Genomic DNA, 17,039 nt, shown 5'->3' with positions numbered 1-17,039 from the left:
ATTTGCCCGAAAATTTCTTTGTCACCCGAATTTTCTGAATGAATCAATCATTAACTAAAACGAGTTTGCCAAAAAGCTGTGACAGTTGTTTATTTTTAATTAATACACAATTACACAACAATATTGATTTACAATATGTTAAGCAAAAAACAACTTGATGATCCCTATTCTCTGATTGGTGTACCCGAAAAACGGAAATACATTGCCCGGATGGTACACCGAATCTGGGAGTATAGTCCAGGCATTTTAACTCAATTTCGCACCATTCCGGGCAGTTGCTGCAATAGAAATGCCGGCCACGTTTTATGGTCGGTCTAGACGTATATTATCACCAAAAAAAAGTCCCAGTCCGAAATCCGTGCCCAAATGGGTCAAATTGGCAAAAATCCAAAATGGCCGCCGGTTTTGACTGGAAAATGCCAGTTTTTATCCACTTACCATAATATGATCGAGTTTAGTATCAAAATATATCCTTTCTAGGTAGCTGGATCCATTTCCATACACATTTTGGTGATTAGTTATACCGCGGAGTCAATATTGGGAAATAATTCCAGATGGCGGACAGTTTTGGCGGGAAAATTCGAATTTTACAAAATTACCACATTTGGTGTCAAAATATATGTTTTGGAGGCCAGCTGATCTCATTTTCCACACACTTTGTCATCTTGGTAATTAACTGGTTCCCCTGGGTCAAAATATGTGGAAATCCCATTGGAGATTTGGGGATTACGAGTGGTCGAGTCCGCCTCAGATCTAATACGATGACATTCATCAAGCATCAACTAAATTTTATTTAGACGCTCTGGTCGACCACTGCTCACTACGGAAGCAGCGTAGCAGGCATGACGAAAGGGGTCACTCTCAGCTCACTGTGGACGCAGTGTCGTGGGCGTGCCCGATTTCGATCACCAACCTCGAAAATTGAGCCAAGATGGCCAAACCTATTGAAGCACGAGGCGAATTTATTTCACAAAATGATTCAAATGTTGAGGCACAGATGGATACAGTATCGCCTGTTTGTCAGATATGCAGTGAACTGCCCATCGTCATTCCCAAAATGACGGAAAGATAACGGGTATTGGAGGTCGACAATAATGAGCCGATTAAGATCCCTGGCTTACGTTCAATAACGAGCGGAGATACCGATTTCAATGGCAGAGAATTTAGGACAGAATAAAACTTGGTGTAAAGTCATGACTAAGTCATGGTAGGCAGACCAAAGTTAGGGCACTTTAGGGGGAGGGGGTAGGATCGGGAAAATTTGAGTTCTGTGGCACATGGTAGAAGCGATTTAACGTATATATCATGACATACCATACATTGACACTTGGTTAAGGGATTATGATTAAGTCACAAAGATCCGAACATGAACATAGTTAGCTGCAGTCAAGAACTAAACGACCTGTGAGTAAAGAAAAACAAGCATCAAAAGGGACTGGTATTCCTTACAAATGGTACGTGCCAAGTTTCATTCGATTCTGTTCCCTAATGAGGGTAGGGGTAGGGAGGTAGAAATGAAAGTAGACTGACAACCTCAAGAACGAGACGACGATCAAAATACACTTTAAGCCAAGGAAGTTACTGGTGACAGATTAAATGTCATTAGAGTTCGTGGTGACGGTTAGCGTATTGGCCCTGAGTATGCTAACCGGCAAAAACGTTCCCGTCGCCCGTGTTGCAATTTTCCCAAATTCATTTAGATAAATAAATAAAACTAAGACAAATTAGTTGATTCTGAATATTATGGAAATATTAATCCGTCTGTGAAATCTGTTCTGGAAGTCATCCGTGGAAATCATGGTCTGATTGAGCTTGTATGGGGCCCTTACATCATCAATCGAAAACGGACATTGTATTATCTCTGGAGTTAGATGGAACAAGGGAAGGGCAGCAGAAAAAGGGGGCACAATATTCGATGGCACATTTTCGGAAGAGAGGGCACATAGCCACCCCGCTCCCTCCCATATACCTTGTTAGGAAATCTCATCGGATTCGAGTTTCTTTTGTTTTTGCATTTATGAGGGCAGGGTAGGCGGTTGACTAATTGACCAGCATGCCTCTGCAATTAGATTTTTTGCTTAGGTTACACAGAATGAAGAACAATTTCACTGCTAGATGTTTTATAAACAAGTTAGATGTGCAAGTAATTAATAAGTGTCATATATTTAGGGACACCAGCCTCAATGCCGATTTATTAAATACAACTAGATTAATATCCAGTCGTCATTTGTACTCTCTTGGCTTGTCCAAAAAATAGGCATTGCGAGTTTTACTGTTTACTGTTGTAACAGCGGTCACCGCTGTTGTAATGGACTGTCTGCTAGTCTTTCCTACAGACCATGTAAAAGACAACGGTCCGCAAAAATGAATTTTGGCACCGCGTACCCTCTAGACCTTGATACAGACTCCTCCACTTCATTAACCTTAAAACATTGACCAATAACTATGGGTTATTCATTATTGAATGGTTCACTGCATATCTGACAAACAGGCGATACTGTATCCATCTGTGTCTCAACATCTGAATCATTTTGTGCCACGTGCTTCAAAAGGCACGACCAGCTTCTGCAGTGACCGGACAGTGGCCCCAGTGGACATACCCCTATGCCGCTACCACAGTGAACTGGGAGACACTCCAAATGAAATTTAGTTGATACTGGATGAAAGTCATTGTATTAGGTCTAAGGTAGGAGTATCATTAATCTCCAATCCCTAATTGGAATTTCTCCTATATTGACACAGGGAATCACTTAATCACTAAAATATGTAAAAAAAATGGATTCAGCTACCTCGAAAACATATATTTTGACACCAAACTTGATCCTCAAGTAAAATTCGAATTTTCCCGCCAAAACTGACCACCATCTTGAATAACCCCTATTATTGACTCAGCGGTAACACTTATCACAAAAATGTGTATGGAAATGGATTCAGTTATCCCGAAAACGTATATTTTGATACCAAACTCGATCATATTGTGTTAATTGGGTGGAAATTGGAATTTACAAGCCAAAAGCGGTGGCCATTTTGGATTTTGGCCAATTTGACCCATTTGGGCACGGATTTCGGACTGGGACTTTTTTTGGGTCATAATATACGTCTAAACCGACCATAAACCTCGGTCGGCATTTCTATTGCAGCAACTGCCCGCACTTTTGCTATCTTGCCTGGACTAGTATCGCCTTGGAGACAGTGAACGTCAAATGTTCAAACATTCACAATTTCGCTCAGAATAAAGTAATTTTACTGAAAATATCCATATGTTTATTTTTGTACGCCCACATTCATAACTTGGGCGTATTACCCGTCTTCATTAGACCAGGTTAGGAGCAGAACAGTAGGACGTTAAACCCCATTTCATTTCATTTGGGCGTATTATGTGTGTGCGGGAGTTTATCGGCGAGCGACATTCTAATCGGATTGTGTTGAAAGACTGCATGCTTATTCATGATACCCTAAGGATGATTCCTATTGTTTTTGGTGCATGCCCGACCCCCAGGGGATCGAGTTTTCGATCCCTGCTTTGGCCGAGAAAGTTCATCCAGATTTTCCGGCGTGGTTCTCCCTTGTCAGTGATGCAGGACGAGAACAGCTGTCTAGTCGTTCGAATGGGACGAAAAACCGAGGTCCCGTGTACACAATGGCGTGCACGTAAAAGATCCCTTGACAGTTGGAATTCGATATGAGTAGGCCGTAGTGCCGCTGCCCGGGCAAAATTTCCCTCATAGCACACTGTATGGCGTATGCCCGTCTTCATTAGCTCAGTTCGGAGCAGATCAGTAGGACGTTATACCCCATTTCATTCCATTTCGCTTTTGTTTTTGGTGCATGCCCGATCCCCAATGGCAGAGCCACGCCCAATTTTTGTGTTTATCGTATAGAGGCCGCAATTCTGAATGGGTCATCTTGGGACTTGGCATATATAGACTACTGATTTTTGGTGAATTACCCGACTCCTAGGAGCAGAGCCACGCCGAATTTGTGTTTAGCGCCCGAAGGTCACAATTCTGAATTGATTTTGGTACATGATCCGACCCTCTTGGGCGGTGTCACACCCACTTTTTTGTTAGCCTTTTGTCTGTAAATACTCTACAGGTTGCAAGTATTAACAGATTTTGTTCCATTTCGGCACGATCCATCATAGGGTTGTACCTATTTATTTTGGTCTATTCCAAGGCAGAGTCATGCCTAATTTTTGTATTATTTGTCTACAGCATGGATCATTTTAGAACTTGGCATATTTATTCCTTATACCGTAAGGATAGCAACTATTTATTTTGGTGCCTGCGTCGTCTGTAAATTTGGCAGAACAAAGTACCATAAAAATAAAAAGTACTATATGATCAATCAAAGCAGAAATGTGGACGTTTACTGCAGCGGTAGCGATGCTCCTGTTCAATATGTACCGCGGTAAATTTCGAGCGTTTTACTTTTGGTTTGGTATTCAAATTTGATAGTTTTCACCTTTCAATTACAGTCGACCTTTTAATTTCATACATTTTTTCTCTCCAGTTTCAGATATATTTCTTCTTCGCAATTGAACCCTTCATTATTTTATTTTTTTTCTGTTCGTTATACGGACGTGACATAGGCTATTAAAACCATCGTTTTAATCAGCTATAACACAGAATATTATGCTGCATCTTCTAAAAAGCAATTGGATAAGGGTGTTTATATTATCAAATTTGATTAAATTCCAAATTATCCTTTCGGATAAGTTGCTGCGTATATGTTTTCGAGATGTACATATGGGCGTATATTTCGACGTTTTGCGTGGCTATTTTTACTAGGTGACCCATAAATCTAGTCTACAGCGAATATAATGCTATTTACCTCCCTTGATGCTTCTCTTTTCACCGAAATCAGGTTTAGTATTTTATTTCAAGAAAATGGCTGAGTCTGCTTCGGTTGAGGCAAATATTAATGAAAGCACTCCAAATATTCAGCCTGTAGCTCCAGAATCAGAAACTTCAAGTAGTAAAGAAGAAACAAGTGATACCTTTAATGACTTCTATAATGAGGTTTGTTTGTTTAGTATTTTGATTTAAAGTACCGTAGCTCAGTCTCTAACTCATCAATATCATTCAAAATCAGAGTCTTCGACATTGAAAACACGAATTATTTGTCAATTTGAATCAACCTACATTGATGTTGTAATCTTACCGGGAAAAAATAAGCTTCTGATATCCAATATTTAAGGGCAAGGTAAAGTGACAAAAATTATCACAACACCTGAAAGTTACAATTTCATATTTTTAAGTTATATTTTTAAAATGTATTAAAATAAAGCCCTAAAATAGATGGCATCTATAAACAGTCCTCCCTTGTTAAAGAATAATCCTATTAATCCTATAATTCACTATTGCCAGTTGAGAAATTGGCAAAAATATCATTTTCAACTTCAAATTCAAACGTTTGAATTGAAGATAGCTATTCCATGGTGGGGAATAGGAAAACAAGGGAGGTAATTTGGAGGTAATTGTGTTATTATTTCCGGTGTGAAGATTTTTAAGTGTGAGAAAGATAACCTATGATCGTATAATAGTGAGTTGACAACCTATTGAGCAAAAGACATAGAAATAATTATGTTTTGACTTTCTTAAAAAATATGAAATTGTGTTATTATTTCCGGTGTGAAGATTTTTAAGTATGAGAAAGATAACCTATGATCGTATAATAGTGAGTTGACAACCTATTGAGCAAAAGACATAGAAATAATTATGTTTTGACTTTCCTAGAAAATATGAAATTGTAACTTAAAATCATTCACAACCTGTATTTTGGGAATCCTAGCGTATTCATTACCAGGCTAATTCATTACCGGTAAAATCGGCGTATTCATGACCAGTATATTATAGGGTTGATTGGTGCTAATTAGTACTCATCAGTGCCAATGTCTGTGGGTGTTAATTAATCAATTAAGACAAGACAATAGAAAGATTAACAAGGTATTTATTATATATTTTAAATAGTCATAATACAAACAACAGTTGAAATATTTCATATTCGAAGACAATATTTACATATAAAATGTCGTATTCAGTTGATGCGATTAATAATAACCATAGTTTCGTATTCAACTTTGAACTGAGTATTGTGTTTAACTTGATGTTACTATTAATATTTCTTTATTTATCACATTAAAAAAACAATGTATTCAGTTGATGCGATTAATAGTTGTAATAGCTAGAATTGTAATAACTTTACTTTACTTTATTTACAATTACCACAAATACAAAAGATAATGATTATTGATAATTGATAATGATTACAGAATATTGTTTATTTTAGAAGTTGCCTATACATACCTGCAGACCATTTTCCTGGATCTTGCAAAAGACTGCTTGCACTACACTACACTAAATATAAAATAATTACATACCCTAAAGATGTAGGAGTAACCCTCCCTTTCCAGCAACTTCACGTTTCCCCTCTCGGTACCACCTTCGAGAATGATGTAACGGGGGCCCTCAGCTGCGGGTACATCAAAGACGGGAGCATCGTCGTCGATCAATTCTTCCAGTATTGGTTCGGGTAAAACGTAGGATCTTTCCAGAGGGACAGCCTCGGAACTGGTCTCCATAAGAGGCAATTCTTCTTGTTCACGTCCAACACTAGTATCCATAGGTACTTCTTCGTCGAAAGTAGCGGTAATTTCATAAACAGCAACAGGAATAGCCTAAATAATAACGTAAAATACGGTATGGTAAGAATATCTAAAGAGAACAAAATTATTTAAAATTTAGTGAATGGGTTAAATATTTTATGAATATAAGTTCGAGTAAGTATAGCTAGCAAAACTCGTGTAATTATTTCAATACTTATGATTTATTTCAATACTAATGAAAGCAAGCAAAATCTGTGAAATTATAAATACATACCTGTACATGTACATTTTCTATGCTGCCATAGATTACACTGCTCACACTGAAGACCTTCTTGTCTCGGACGCACGGTGGAACGGCAAGCGATACAAGGATCCATTGGAATTAGGCTATAGTTAACTTGATGAAAGTTTCATATTTTATTCGAAATATATACAAATTCCAAGCTTGCATCGGAATTGGTTTGAAGTTTAAAATACAAAATAACAGAGCCAGGATTTACAATCTCAAGCTTAAGATTAAATAATTTAAACAACAACTCAATAATAAAAAAAACAATTTTAATACATCATACACCAATCTTTAATTAATAATTATCGTATAGGCTTCTATCCACACTGATGAGTACTAATTAGCACCTTTATACACCGACCAATCAAAATAACAAAGCCGGGATTTACAATCTCAAGCTTAAGATTAAATAATTTAAACAACAACTCAATAATAAAAAAAACAATTTTAATACATCAAACACCAATCATTAATTAATAATTATCGTATAGGCTTCTATCCACACTGATGAGTACTAATTAGCACCTTTATATACCAACCAATCAACCCTATAATATACTGGTCATGAATACGCCGATTTTACCGGTAATGAATTAGCCTGGTAATGAATATGCCTGATACCTATTTTGGCAGGGTGACCTGTGCACCCAAAATTTTCCATACAGAAAGTTGGTCTCGACACTGCGAATGTACACGCTGCAGTGGCTTGATCCGGAGTGATTTCTCGCTTACTACGCAGTAAAATAATACTCAGCCGTAGAGTCTATGATACTATAAATAGCCATCGCGCATGCAATTCTTTACACATCTATCAACTATTTGTATTATAGCCGTAAAAAATCTATTGTTGACTATTTTGAATAGCAGTAATATTTAGCTTATTGGTTATTACAACAGCTTTAAAAATTACATTCGTTTTATTTTTTAAATAGCTTTATCACTAACTGTACTGTTAGGAGTGGCATCTTTTGGTTTAGTACAAATAATATCTCTGAAATACTTGTGTTGGGCAAGAACATGATGTTTGAATTTGAACAAAAACGTTTAGAAATCTTTGAAATGCACAAAATAACTATTTATTGTTGAAAAATAACATTCTTAGCTGCAATTCAACCACAAATTCCAGTTACTATCATTTAAATGTCAACACAGGTGCAGTTAAATCTCTCAAAAAATATTAATAAAAATGGGTGGGTGGGGGTGGGGCATGTTATATAGTTTCTCTTAATCCAATGGCGGAGTGAAAAATGTCTAGGAAGACTTGAATATTGCTTTCTACATGAAGGAAATGCAAGAACTTGCTTTTCAAGTTATCTCCCTTGATCACCCAATAGCCCACAAAAAAAATTGAGTTAAAGTTACAATTAATTGAATAACAGTATGCTTTTTTTTGGGGGGGGGGGGGGGGGAAATTATTCAATGTTTTGTACTGTAGTTCTTTTTATCACTGATACCACATGTACATTTGATATTATAAATAGATATTTCTGATTCAGAAAATTAACTCATTGATATCTATATATATATTTGAGACTGTCGTCTGTCTGTCTGTTCGGGGTTGGCGGCTACACTAGGTCTCCCCGGGGTAGCTCGGACCGGGGAGTAACATAGGCCAGGTGGCGTTAGTCTACCACTTCCGGTTTCGGAGTTATGACCCCCGAGCGAAGCCGGTCTGTTCGGGGTTGGCGGCTGCACTAGGTCTGCCCCAAATCTGAAATTTGGGGTATAGGGGTAGCTCGGACCGGGGAGTAACATAGGCTAGGTGGTGTTAGTCTACCACTTCCGGTTTCGGAGTTATGACCCCCGAGCGAAGCTGGTCTGTTCGGGGTTGGCGGCTACACTAGGTCTGCCCCGAGTCTGAAATTTGGGGTATAGGGGTAGCTCGGACCGGGGAGTAACATAGGCCAGGTGGCGTTAGTCTACCACTTCCGGTTTCGGAGTTATGACCCCCCGAGCGAAGCCGGGTATCCTGTTAGTATATAATAAAGTAATTGGTGAATTTTGACATTTTTGGATAATGATTATAATGTACCAGTAGCATGCGCTTGTATGTAGTATTGGGTTAGAAAACAAAATGAAGTTTAACGTCACACTTTTCTGCAGTGCGTGTCTTATGTGGGTAATTTTGCCTGCAAAGCAGCACTATGGCCTACTCTATGGGCACACCAATGTGAACACAGATGTCTTTTTTTTTATCCCATTGGAACAATTATACATTGTCCCTTGCCAGGCCTTTCATCCTATACCAATGACATGGGTGGGTGTCCAGACAACTCATCTCAAAGACAACTCATCACAAGACCACTCATCGCAATAGAAGACAATTACTCATCCCGAAATAGAAGACCACTCTTCCCAAGTTTAGAAGACCACTTATCCCACAATAGTTGTTTGTTTTAATACGTGGGCTGAGATATAAGACCATTCGGACCAAGTTTAGAAAACCACTCATCCCACAATAGTTGTGTTTTTTCTTTTAAATACATCGACGTGGAGTGTATTTGGGAGAACGGTAAGAACAAATAATGACTTTGAAGGTTGGCACAATAGAATTAACCAGAAGGCCGAGAAAGGAAATTTCCAATTAGAACTTTTATTAATTTTATTGCATAAAGAGGCCGCTCAACTACCAACACAGATCAAAATGTTATAATCTAATTATTGTGTAATCTGAGAGTATTACTAAAATATCACATTCAATGATTTAATTTCAGGTTAAAGCTATTGAAAAGAGGGATTCAGTTCTGACACCCAAACAACAAATAGATCGTCTTAACAGACCAGGGTCAACTTACTTTAATCTAAATCCATTTGATGTAAGTCATTGTGAATTTGTACAATTTTAGCATGTAACTTGACAGTTAAAAGGATGTTTTGAGTTAATGTAGGGCCATATTGCAGAATCAGTTCACCACTCACATATACATTACCTGTATTATAATTTATATATTATATGCATCAAAGAACAGTTTGGGAATGAGTGTGGACCAATATTGTCATACTTTAATTTCAAACACACATTGAAGTTGAAAAGTACATCTAAGCAATTGTATTGAACAGATAAGTCTGAAAGGATCAATCAGGAATATAATACAAAGAGTCTTTGTCCTAGTTTTAAGCATGTACAACAAAAAATTTTCACCGTTTAGTTCGAATTTAGATAAGTACCATGTAATTTATTTGTCAACTGAATTATTTCAGGTATTACAGATAGACCCTGATACACCTCTAGCAGATGTCAAAAAAAGATACAGACAGGTAGGGCATTAATATGTGACTTTTCATATAAATGTGGTAAGAGGTTTTAAATAATGTTTATAGATTGTTTTCATGTTTCATCATTGTTCCAGTTCCACAAGTGTTAGTTCCACAAAAAATATCATACCGGCTGTCATGTGCCTATTGAAATTAGTTGAATAGTTCGATCAAATATTGCACCAGTCTGTTAAGTACATGTAGGCGATTGTTGTAATTGGTTTATCTGTTTGTCACACTTTTTGGAGCACTTCTTCTAATTGAGGAGGTAAACCAAATGTTCATTAGGTGCATTATACATCAGCCTTACATGTAGTCAATTATGTTATTTTATTCTTTCTGTATTTTAGATGTCAATTCTTGTGCATCCTGATAAAAATCCAGATGACATAGAAAGAGCCCAGAAATCTTTTGATTGTAAGGGTCTTATTTTATTTTACAGTAACTATTTAAATTCAGGTTCATTGAAGACCTTTGTCTTGAACCAGTTTTTTTTTTAAAAACCATTAAACTGCATCTATTTGCAAAATAGTTATCAACTTTATAGATAATATATTCCTTTAAAAAATCGGAACAGTAATTATGCTACTGTTTATTATGTGCATTTATTGTCATAAATTCCATAGCTGACAGGTAGCAGTGGTAATGTGTTTTAAGATATCCACCATTTGATTTTGTAGTAGCTTGTACGTTGTACTCATATTCTTGTGCTATCTCTGATCCAGCTTTATTCAAGTGACAAATATTTTATTGCCTAATGTTATTTAATGACCTATTCATTGACATGAAAAATGCATTTTAGCAGAACTTTTAATAATTATGGCAATCAAACTCTTCATTAATTACAGGCATGATATATAATATATATAAACATCTTAGGTCTATAATTTTTTTTTTTTTTTTCCTGGTCTTTTGAAGCGTCGTACTGGGGATACAGAGGTTTGGAGTGCATAGTCTATTTAATCCCACAAGTATCTGTCTCAAACAATATTTGATCTTTTTACAGCTTTGAATAAAGCCTATAAAACACTAGAAAATGAAGAAGGTATGAAAAGATGTAAAGAGATAGTGGAAGAAGCTGAATCTAGAACTGATGAAATGGTAAGACTCTGTTTATTAGAGATAGTTCTAAAACTTTGTTTGAATGTTAAAGATACATTATGTAAGATTTATATAAAGAGCTAGTCATTCTTGCTACAATAGTTTGAAAATAGATAATGTAAAATAAATAAGTTGAAAATTCCATTCAAATTACTCTATTGCGAGCAAAGATATTAGCCTTTGAAGGTTTGACAAGACGTGTGCAATAATTTCAATCACCATACTGGTTGTTCGAAGCTAAGTCTCGCTCCTCCACTTTTAAATGTGGCTGAACCTTTCTAATCTATTTAATTGGCTGAACCTTTCTAATCTATTTAATATCAGAGAAATCTGAATCCATTGAGATTGGATGGATCAGTTAATGTCTAATTAATAATTTAGAAAACATTTCAGGCCTAAAGAAAGACCTGCAATAGGCAGATTTAGCTCTTGCATAATGTATGTTTAATGTTTAATCAATAATCTCTAACTTCTATTTTTCTAACGTCACTGTGAATAAAGAAGAGAATTGTAATTAAATTTGAGTTATTTTGCTAATGCTCAAATTTTGAAGGTAGCATAAATACATGCATTTTCTAATAAATACATGCATAATTACTAGACAAGAAAAATGTCTATACAGGTATAGACCAGGGATGGGATTTCGTCTGTATATTCCGGACTTGCAAGTCCGACGCTATTTTTCAAATGCCCAAATTTGTCTGACCGGGAATATGCCCCATCGGACATCAAGACATGGTGAATAATATTCAAATTTCCAAAATTAATATAGTTTACTGAGTGTATAACTACCACTCAACCCAATTATCATTGATAATACGCTGGATTGATTAGGTAATTAAGTGATCAACGTATTTATCTTGTTATACCGCCTATACACCTACCTTTATTAACTAGTTAATCTGCCTTACTCCTTTATCGGACAATTCATCAATCCAGTCCTGAACAGAAGTCATTGCTTTTCCTTTGTCGGGATATGTATCAATCCAATAAGAGTGATTATAAACTTAAAAATCTACGTGATTGACCCATGATTTATAGACTATTTAAAGTAGCCAAGTCTTTAACTCAATGTCATTCGCAGTCTTTGACATTGCAAACACGACTTATTGGTCAATTTAAATCAACATTGATGTTATGTTACTGTGAAAAAATGGGTTTCTGGTATCCAATATTTATGACTCAATGAAGATTTTAAACTTGGCACCTGAATCGTGTGCCAGAATGCTTGCGAGCGCCATTTGTAATGAGCGACTCAATGAATGAGGCTAAACATATCCCACAAGGGAGGACTACCAGAGTAGACTGGAATAACCAGACGCCAACACTGCCATTCAATTTGCACTCTTCACACATATTTCACCAAACATAACTGATTAGAAATTACAGTAAAAACAGAAACGATTGAATGTAAATCAGTTTATATACATTCATATTATATTGTTATATGTGTTACGACCCATTTGCGTCCATTCCTAGGTGCCAAAGAATAGTGATTTAGCTATTTAGCTCCTTCAACTTCAGCAGAACGATTTACCCAATACTAATGAAAAACTACCAAATACCACCACATACTACCACATTATTGTGAGAAACTATCACAGTTGTTGAATTATACCCAAAAAATATTGAGTTAATTTGTGGAATTAGCAAAAGTTTTTTTTACGATACTCAGGAAGAGTCTATTTATAGTATCAGTACCAGATAGCTCAAGTGTCTGAAAGACTAGCCAAATATTACCAAATCTCCCAATTCTAACGTTTGAAATATCTCTTTATAGTATCAATGATAAATGAAACAGCTAATAAACATTGAATAAATAATTTGTTTTCCACAAACAGACATATTGTTTTCCAAGTAATTGTGCTAATCTCATTTGTTGGTAATACTAGCCCATTATTTTACAGAAATGGATTGATTTTTGATAGCATTGGTTAATATTTTGTAAGTATTGGGTGATCAAGGGAGATAATTGGAAAAGCAAGACAGAAAATTACATTTGTTGTACAATTATTTTTTTTTGCATGTTTTCCACAAATTCACTGAAATCTTTTTTTTAAAATTGAAGTATTGTTAGTTTTTCACAATATTGAGGTAGTATTTAATTAGTAGTGGGTAAATCATCCTGCCCATTTAACTTTATGGAGAATTTGTTTGTGTTTCTTCAGATGAAACAGAAGAAAAAACAACTAAAGAAAGGAGGTAAACCAACTGATATACCTGAGGATGATAGAGTTCAAGTAAGTATTTATGTACAATATTTATAAACTAATACAAACCCTGTATTGGGTGGCTGGGTGATCAGATCATATAGTCATGGTTTGAAGTTGTGATGTTGTGGGACAAGGAGTATGGTTGCTTGCTAAAACTAGTGGTCCCTCTGCTTTAGACCCCTAATTAAAGATGTACCAAATATTAGTCCTGAAACCTAGTTTACATTGAGCCCCCCCTCCATTATGGTACCGGCTTGGTTTACTGTGTATCTGGTTCTGACTATATTTTCTTTAGAAATAAAAATTTTTAATTTTATTTTCAGTATAAACATGCTGTATATGTACAAACATGTAAATTGTTTGCTGATTTAGAGAGAATGAGGAGAGAAAAGGAAACAAGAGAAATGCATGAAAAGTAAGGAGAAACCTTTTATATTTGGTTTAGTTAGATTAAAACTAGCAAAAATGTTTCATATTGTTTCCAGGTCTGGAATGCATTTGATGTTTTCACCTTAGACATAATCAGAAATATCTCCATAAATATGGGTCTTATTGTCTTTGTTGTCATCTGTCAAAGATAGCTATCAGACTCAGAGGTGAATGTAATTTCCATGGGAAAATCTGCATCCTCCTAGCGGGATATTATAATTAAAGCTGAACAACGATTACAAAATTACAGAAATAATTAAATGAAAAAAAGTTAATGCCCTAAAGACCGCAATACTTGTTTTCAATTTGTAGAACAAACATGGCAATCGCCTAGGGGTAACAAAAACACAGGTAGGCAACGCCCACATCCAGTATATTCTGTGTCAAGCAAACTGTCCACATCCGGTTAGCTAGTCAACTACCAATTACCTCCTGACTGATTGAAGTTTTTTCACTATCACTACAATCAGCTTACTGAAAATATTATCGCCATGTTTGCTCTACAAATTGAAAACAAGTATGGCGGTTGTTTAGGGAATTAACTTTTTTTATTTAATTATTTCTGTAGTTTTGTAATCTGTATTTCAGTTCATGTAATAGAATGCCAAATGAACATAAATTTTGTCTACATTATAATAATATGACTAAACCCATACAATCAAATCCCATTACTGTTACAAATTTATTGTCTTTTAAAAATATATCCAATACACTACATGTTCTATTAATTGCAATGGGCGGCAATACCTTGTTCCCTAACAATTAAAAGTTTTCTAAGTTAGCTAGAATTATGTATAATTTTGGAAACGTGAATATATAACCCAAATCTCGATTTTTTTGCAGAAAAAGGAAAGCTGAAGAAGATGCAGAAGAGGAAGACAAGAGAAAAATGCAGAAAGAATGGGAGAAAAATTTTGAAGTAAGTCTGACTTTATATGGTTTTAAGATTCTTGCAGGTTTTACCAAGATTTACACTATTTTGTATCGTCGTCCCCTTGTGCGTTAATTGTCCGTAATCTAGAGGCTATAGTTATGTTATGATTGACTTGAAATTTATACACAGTGTTTATGTTTATGAGATAAAGAAATCTACTGATTTTTCAACGATTTCCTATAATTAAACCCACAGTTAACACCTTTGATCAATTTGTAAAATCTTGTGGATGCTCTAGAGGCTAAAGTAATCTTCTGATTTTCTTCTGTAAATAGTGTTTATGTACACGAGATGAAACTGATAATTGTTTTCAGTGTTATTGCACTATTAAATATCTTGTGGAACCTCTAGTGACTCGTTTCAACAAGTTATCATCTGATTACCAAATATGTTTTGTATAAAAAATGTTAACACTACTAAGAACTAGAAGCCAATCAAGGTTAAATTATTTCTGATAATTACTTCATGGGTTGTTGTTACTCTTGATCAGTTTTTAGTGTCTTGTAAATACTACCATTACCGGTACCTACAACAGAATAAATATGTGACAGCCTTTGTGTACTGCTCAGACAACTTAGATATCATGTGTGAATGTTCCATTGCTTCTCAACCAACCTTTATAATTTCTAGTTCCTTTAAAATTTGTCATACCATGTATTATTGTGTATTATGAATATATATTTTAGGCCTCAAGAACAGGTCGAGTTGACAGTTGGCGTAGTTTTAAATCTGGTGGTAAAGTTAAAAAACCTAAAGGATTCTTCAGACCACCCAAACCAAAAGCAGAGCAACGTTAACCTAGATATGCTTTTATCATTGACATTGTATTTTATTTATGTGTGTGTCCAGACAGAATAGCTGTTTAATGGTATAAATCATTCGTAAGTGTGGTGAGATACATATGTATAAAAACTAGCAATCACGTTCCTCTTTCATGAAATTGTAGTTACAGCAAATTACATTGAACTCAAAACCAAAGATCAGAACATTGACTTATTAATTCCATCTAGAAATATTAAGGAAAGAATATTATCTAAATGTTCTCTGTGTATCCTCAAAGTTTCTGCAGTTTCAACACTGAACAGATCTGTAAATTGTACAACTACTCATAGACAAATGAAGACTCAATAATATGACTTATGAACAATCTGTTAAGATTTGAATGACACATTGAGCATCATAAAGGAAATTTGATATCTATACAGTATTGTTAATGAAATGTTAGATATTCATTAAAGCATATTTCATGATGTCATCATTCAGATGTTAATCCTTGATGTAATAGTACCTTTGCTCTGTTTTGTACCTGTATATTAACTCATTGTTTTGTTTTGTTAATGATAAGAATATACCTGTTCTCCATTTTCTATGTTCAAGGGAAGTTTATTGTGATTGAATTTTTTAACAATTTGAAATAACTGATCATGATTTCTCTATCAGAACAAATGCCTTGAATTTCCATTTTAATGTTTGATATTGATATTTTATTCCTCTATCTTGTTCCATTCAGTGTGTCATGTGTTAGAAATCTATTTTATCTGTAAAATGATGTTTGTTGAATCATCAGGTCAGCATTTATTACAGATGTATATAAGTATTTTTGTGTATATATTTTTGTAAATAATAACATCATTACTTAATGAACTTGTATATTATTTATGTATGTACAATTAAAAAAAGGAATAAGATATTTTCCCCAGAATTTACATAAGGTTGTGTTTCAGTTTTTTTTTCTTATTGTTTATAACATTTTCAAAAGATATCAATAGTATTGTAAAATTTCAATCAGCAGAGGCAAAATTCATCAAAACAGAGATTGAAGAAATGCATTAACATTATAGTATACCAGAGTATACCAGAGAAGAATACACTCGAAGGCATCAGCACTGTCATGGTTCTTAGTGATAATTTTGGGGACAACCATACCTATTGTAACCTTTCAGCATTGTTCATGTATTCAAGAGATATATACAATCTAATTAAAACAAAGATCCTATTTCGTTTCTATTTTTATAGTTCAAAATTTTGTTTTACTTGTCTTTACTACACTAGAATCTGGAAGAATTGTTATATAACCTGTGTTTTGGTTGATGTGAGGGATTAGCCAGTGAAATGGTCTGTTGCAGCGAGTTCTTGGTATGCGATGAATCATGGGGGGTTGTTTTGATTAGCCATAGAGACAAGGTATATCAAAACAAATTTCAAATACAT

General features: G+C 35.1%; 1 protein-coding gene across 1 annotated transcript; it reads left to right on the top strand.

Annotated features, from left to right (window-relative positions):
• The first annotated feature begins 4,852 nt into the window (after positions 1 to 4,852).
• Positions 4,853 to 16,539, top strand: LOC126811354 (dnaJ homolog subfamily C member 8). The gene is made up of 9 exons (XM_050536901.2): positions 4,853 to 5,021; positions 9,611 to 9,712; positions 10,098 to 10,154; positions 10,502 to 10,568; positions 11,158 to 11,252; positions 13,421 to 13,492; positions 13,789 to 13,880; positions 14,738 to 14,813; positions 15,515 to 16,539. Exons 1-9 carry the CDS (start codon positions 4,890 to 4,892, stop codon positions 15,623 to 15,625), a joined length of 804 nt encoding a protein of 267 aa, XP_050392858.1. The 5' UTR covers positions 4,853 to 4,889; the 3' UTR covers positions 15,626 to 16,539.
• The last annotated feature ends 500 nt before the right edge of the window (positions 16,540 to 17,039 follow it).

Source organism: Patella vulgata, chromosome 2 (assembly GCF_932274485.2).
Source record: "Patella vulgata chromosome 2, xgPatVulg1.2, whole genome shotgun sequence".
Classification (NCBI taxonomy): Eukaryota; Metazoa; Mollusca; class Gastropoda; family Patellidae; genus Patella; species Patella vulgata.
Note: the sequence above shows the minus strand (reverse complement) of the source record. Positions and strands in the feature narration are given on the sequence as shown.

Coding starts and splice junctions, on each gene's coding strand:
- LOC126811354 (XM_050536901.2), top strand. CDS start 4,890: ATGGCTGAGTCTGCTTCGGTTGAGGCAAATATTAATGAAAGCACTCCA. Junction 10,155..10,501: donor TCAAAAAAAGATACAGACAG/GTAGGGCATTAA, acceptor TCTGTATTTTAG/ATGTCAATTCTTGTGCATCC. Junction 10,569..11,157: donor AGCCCAGAAATCTTTTGATT/GTAAGGGTCTTA, acceptor ATCTTTTTACAG/CTTTGAATAAAGCCTATAAA.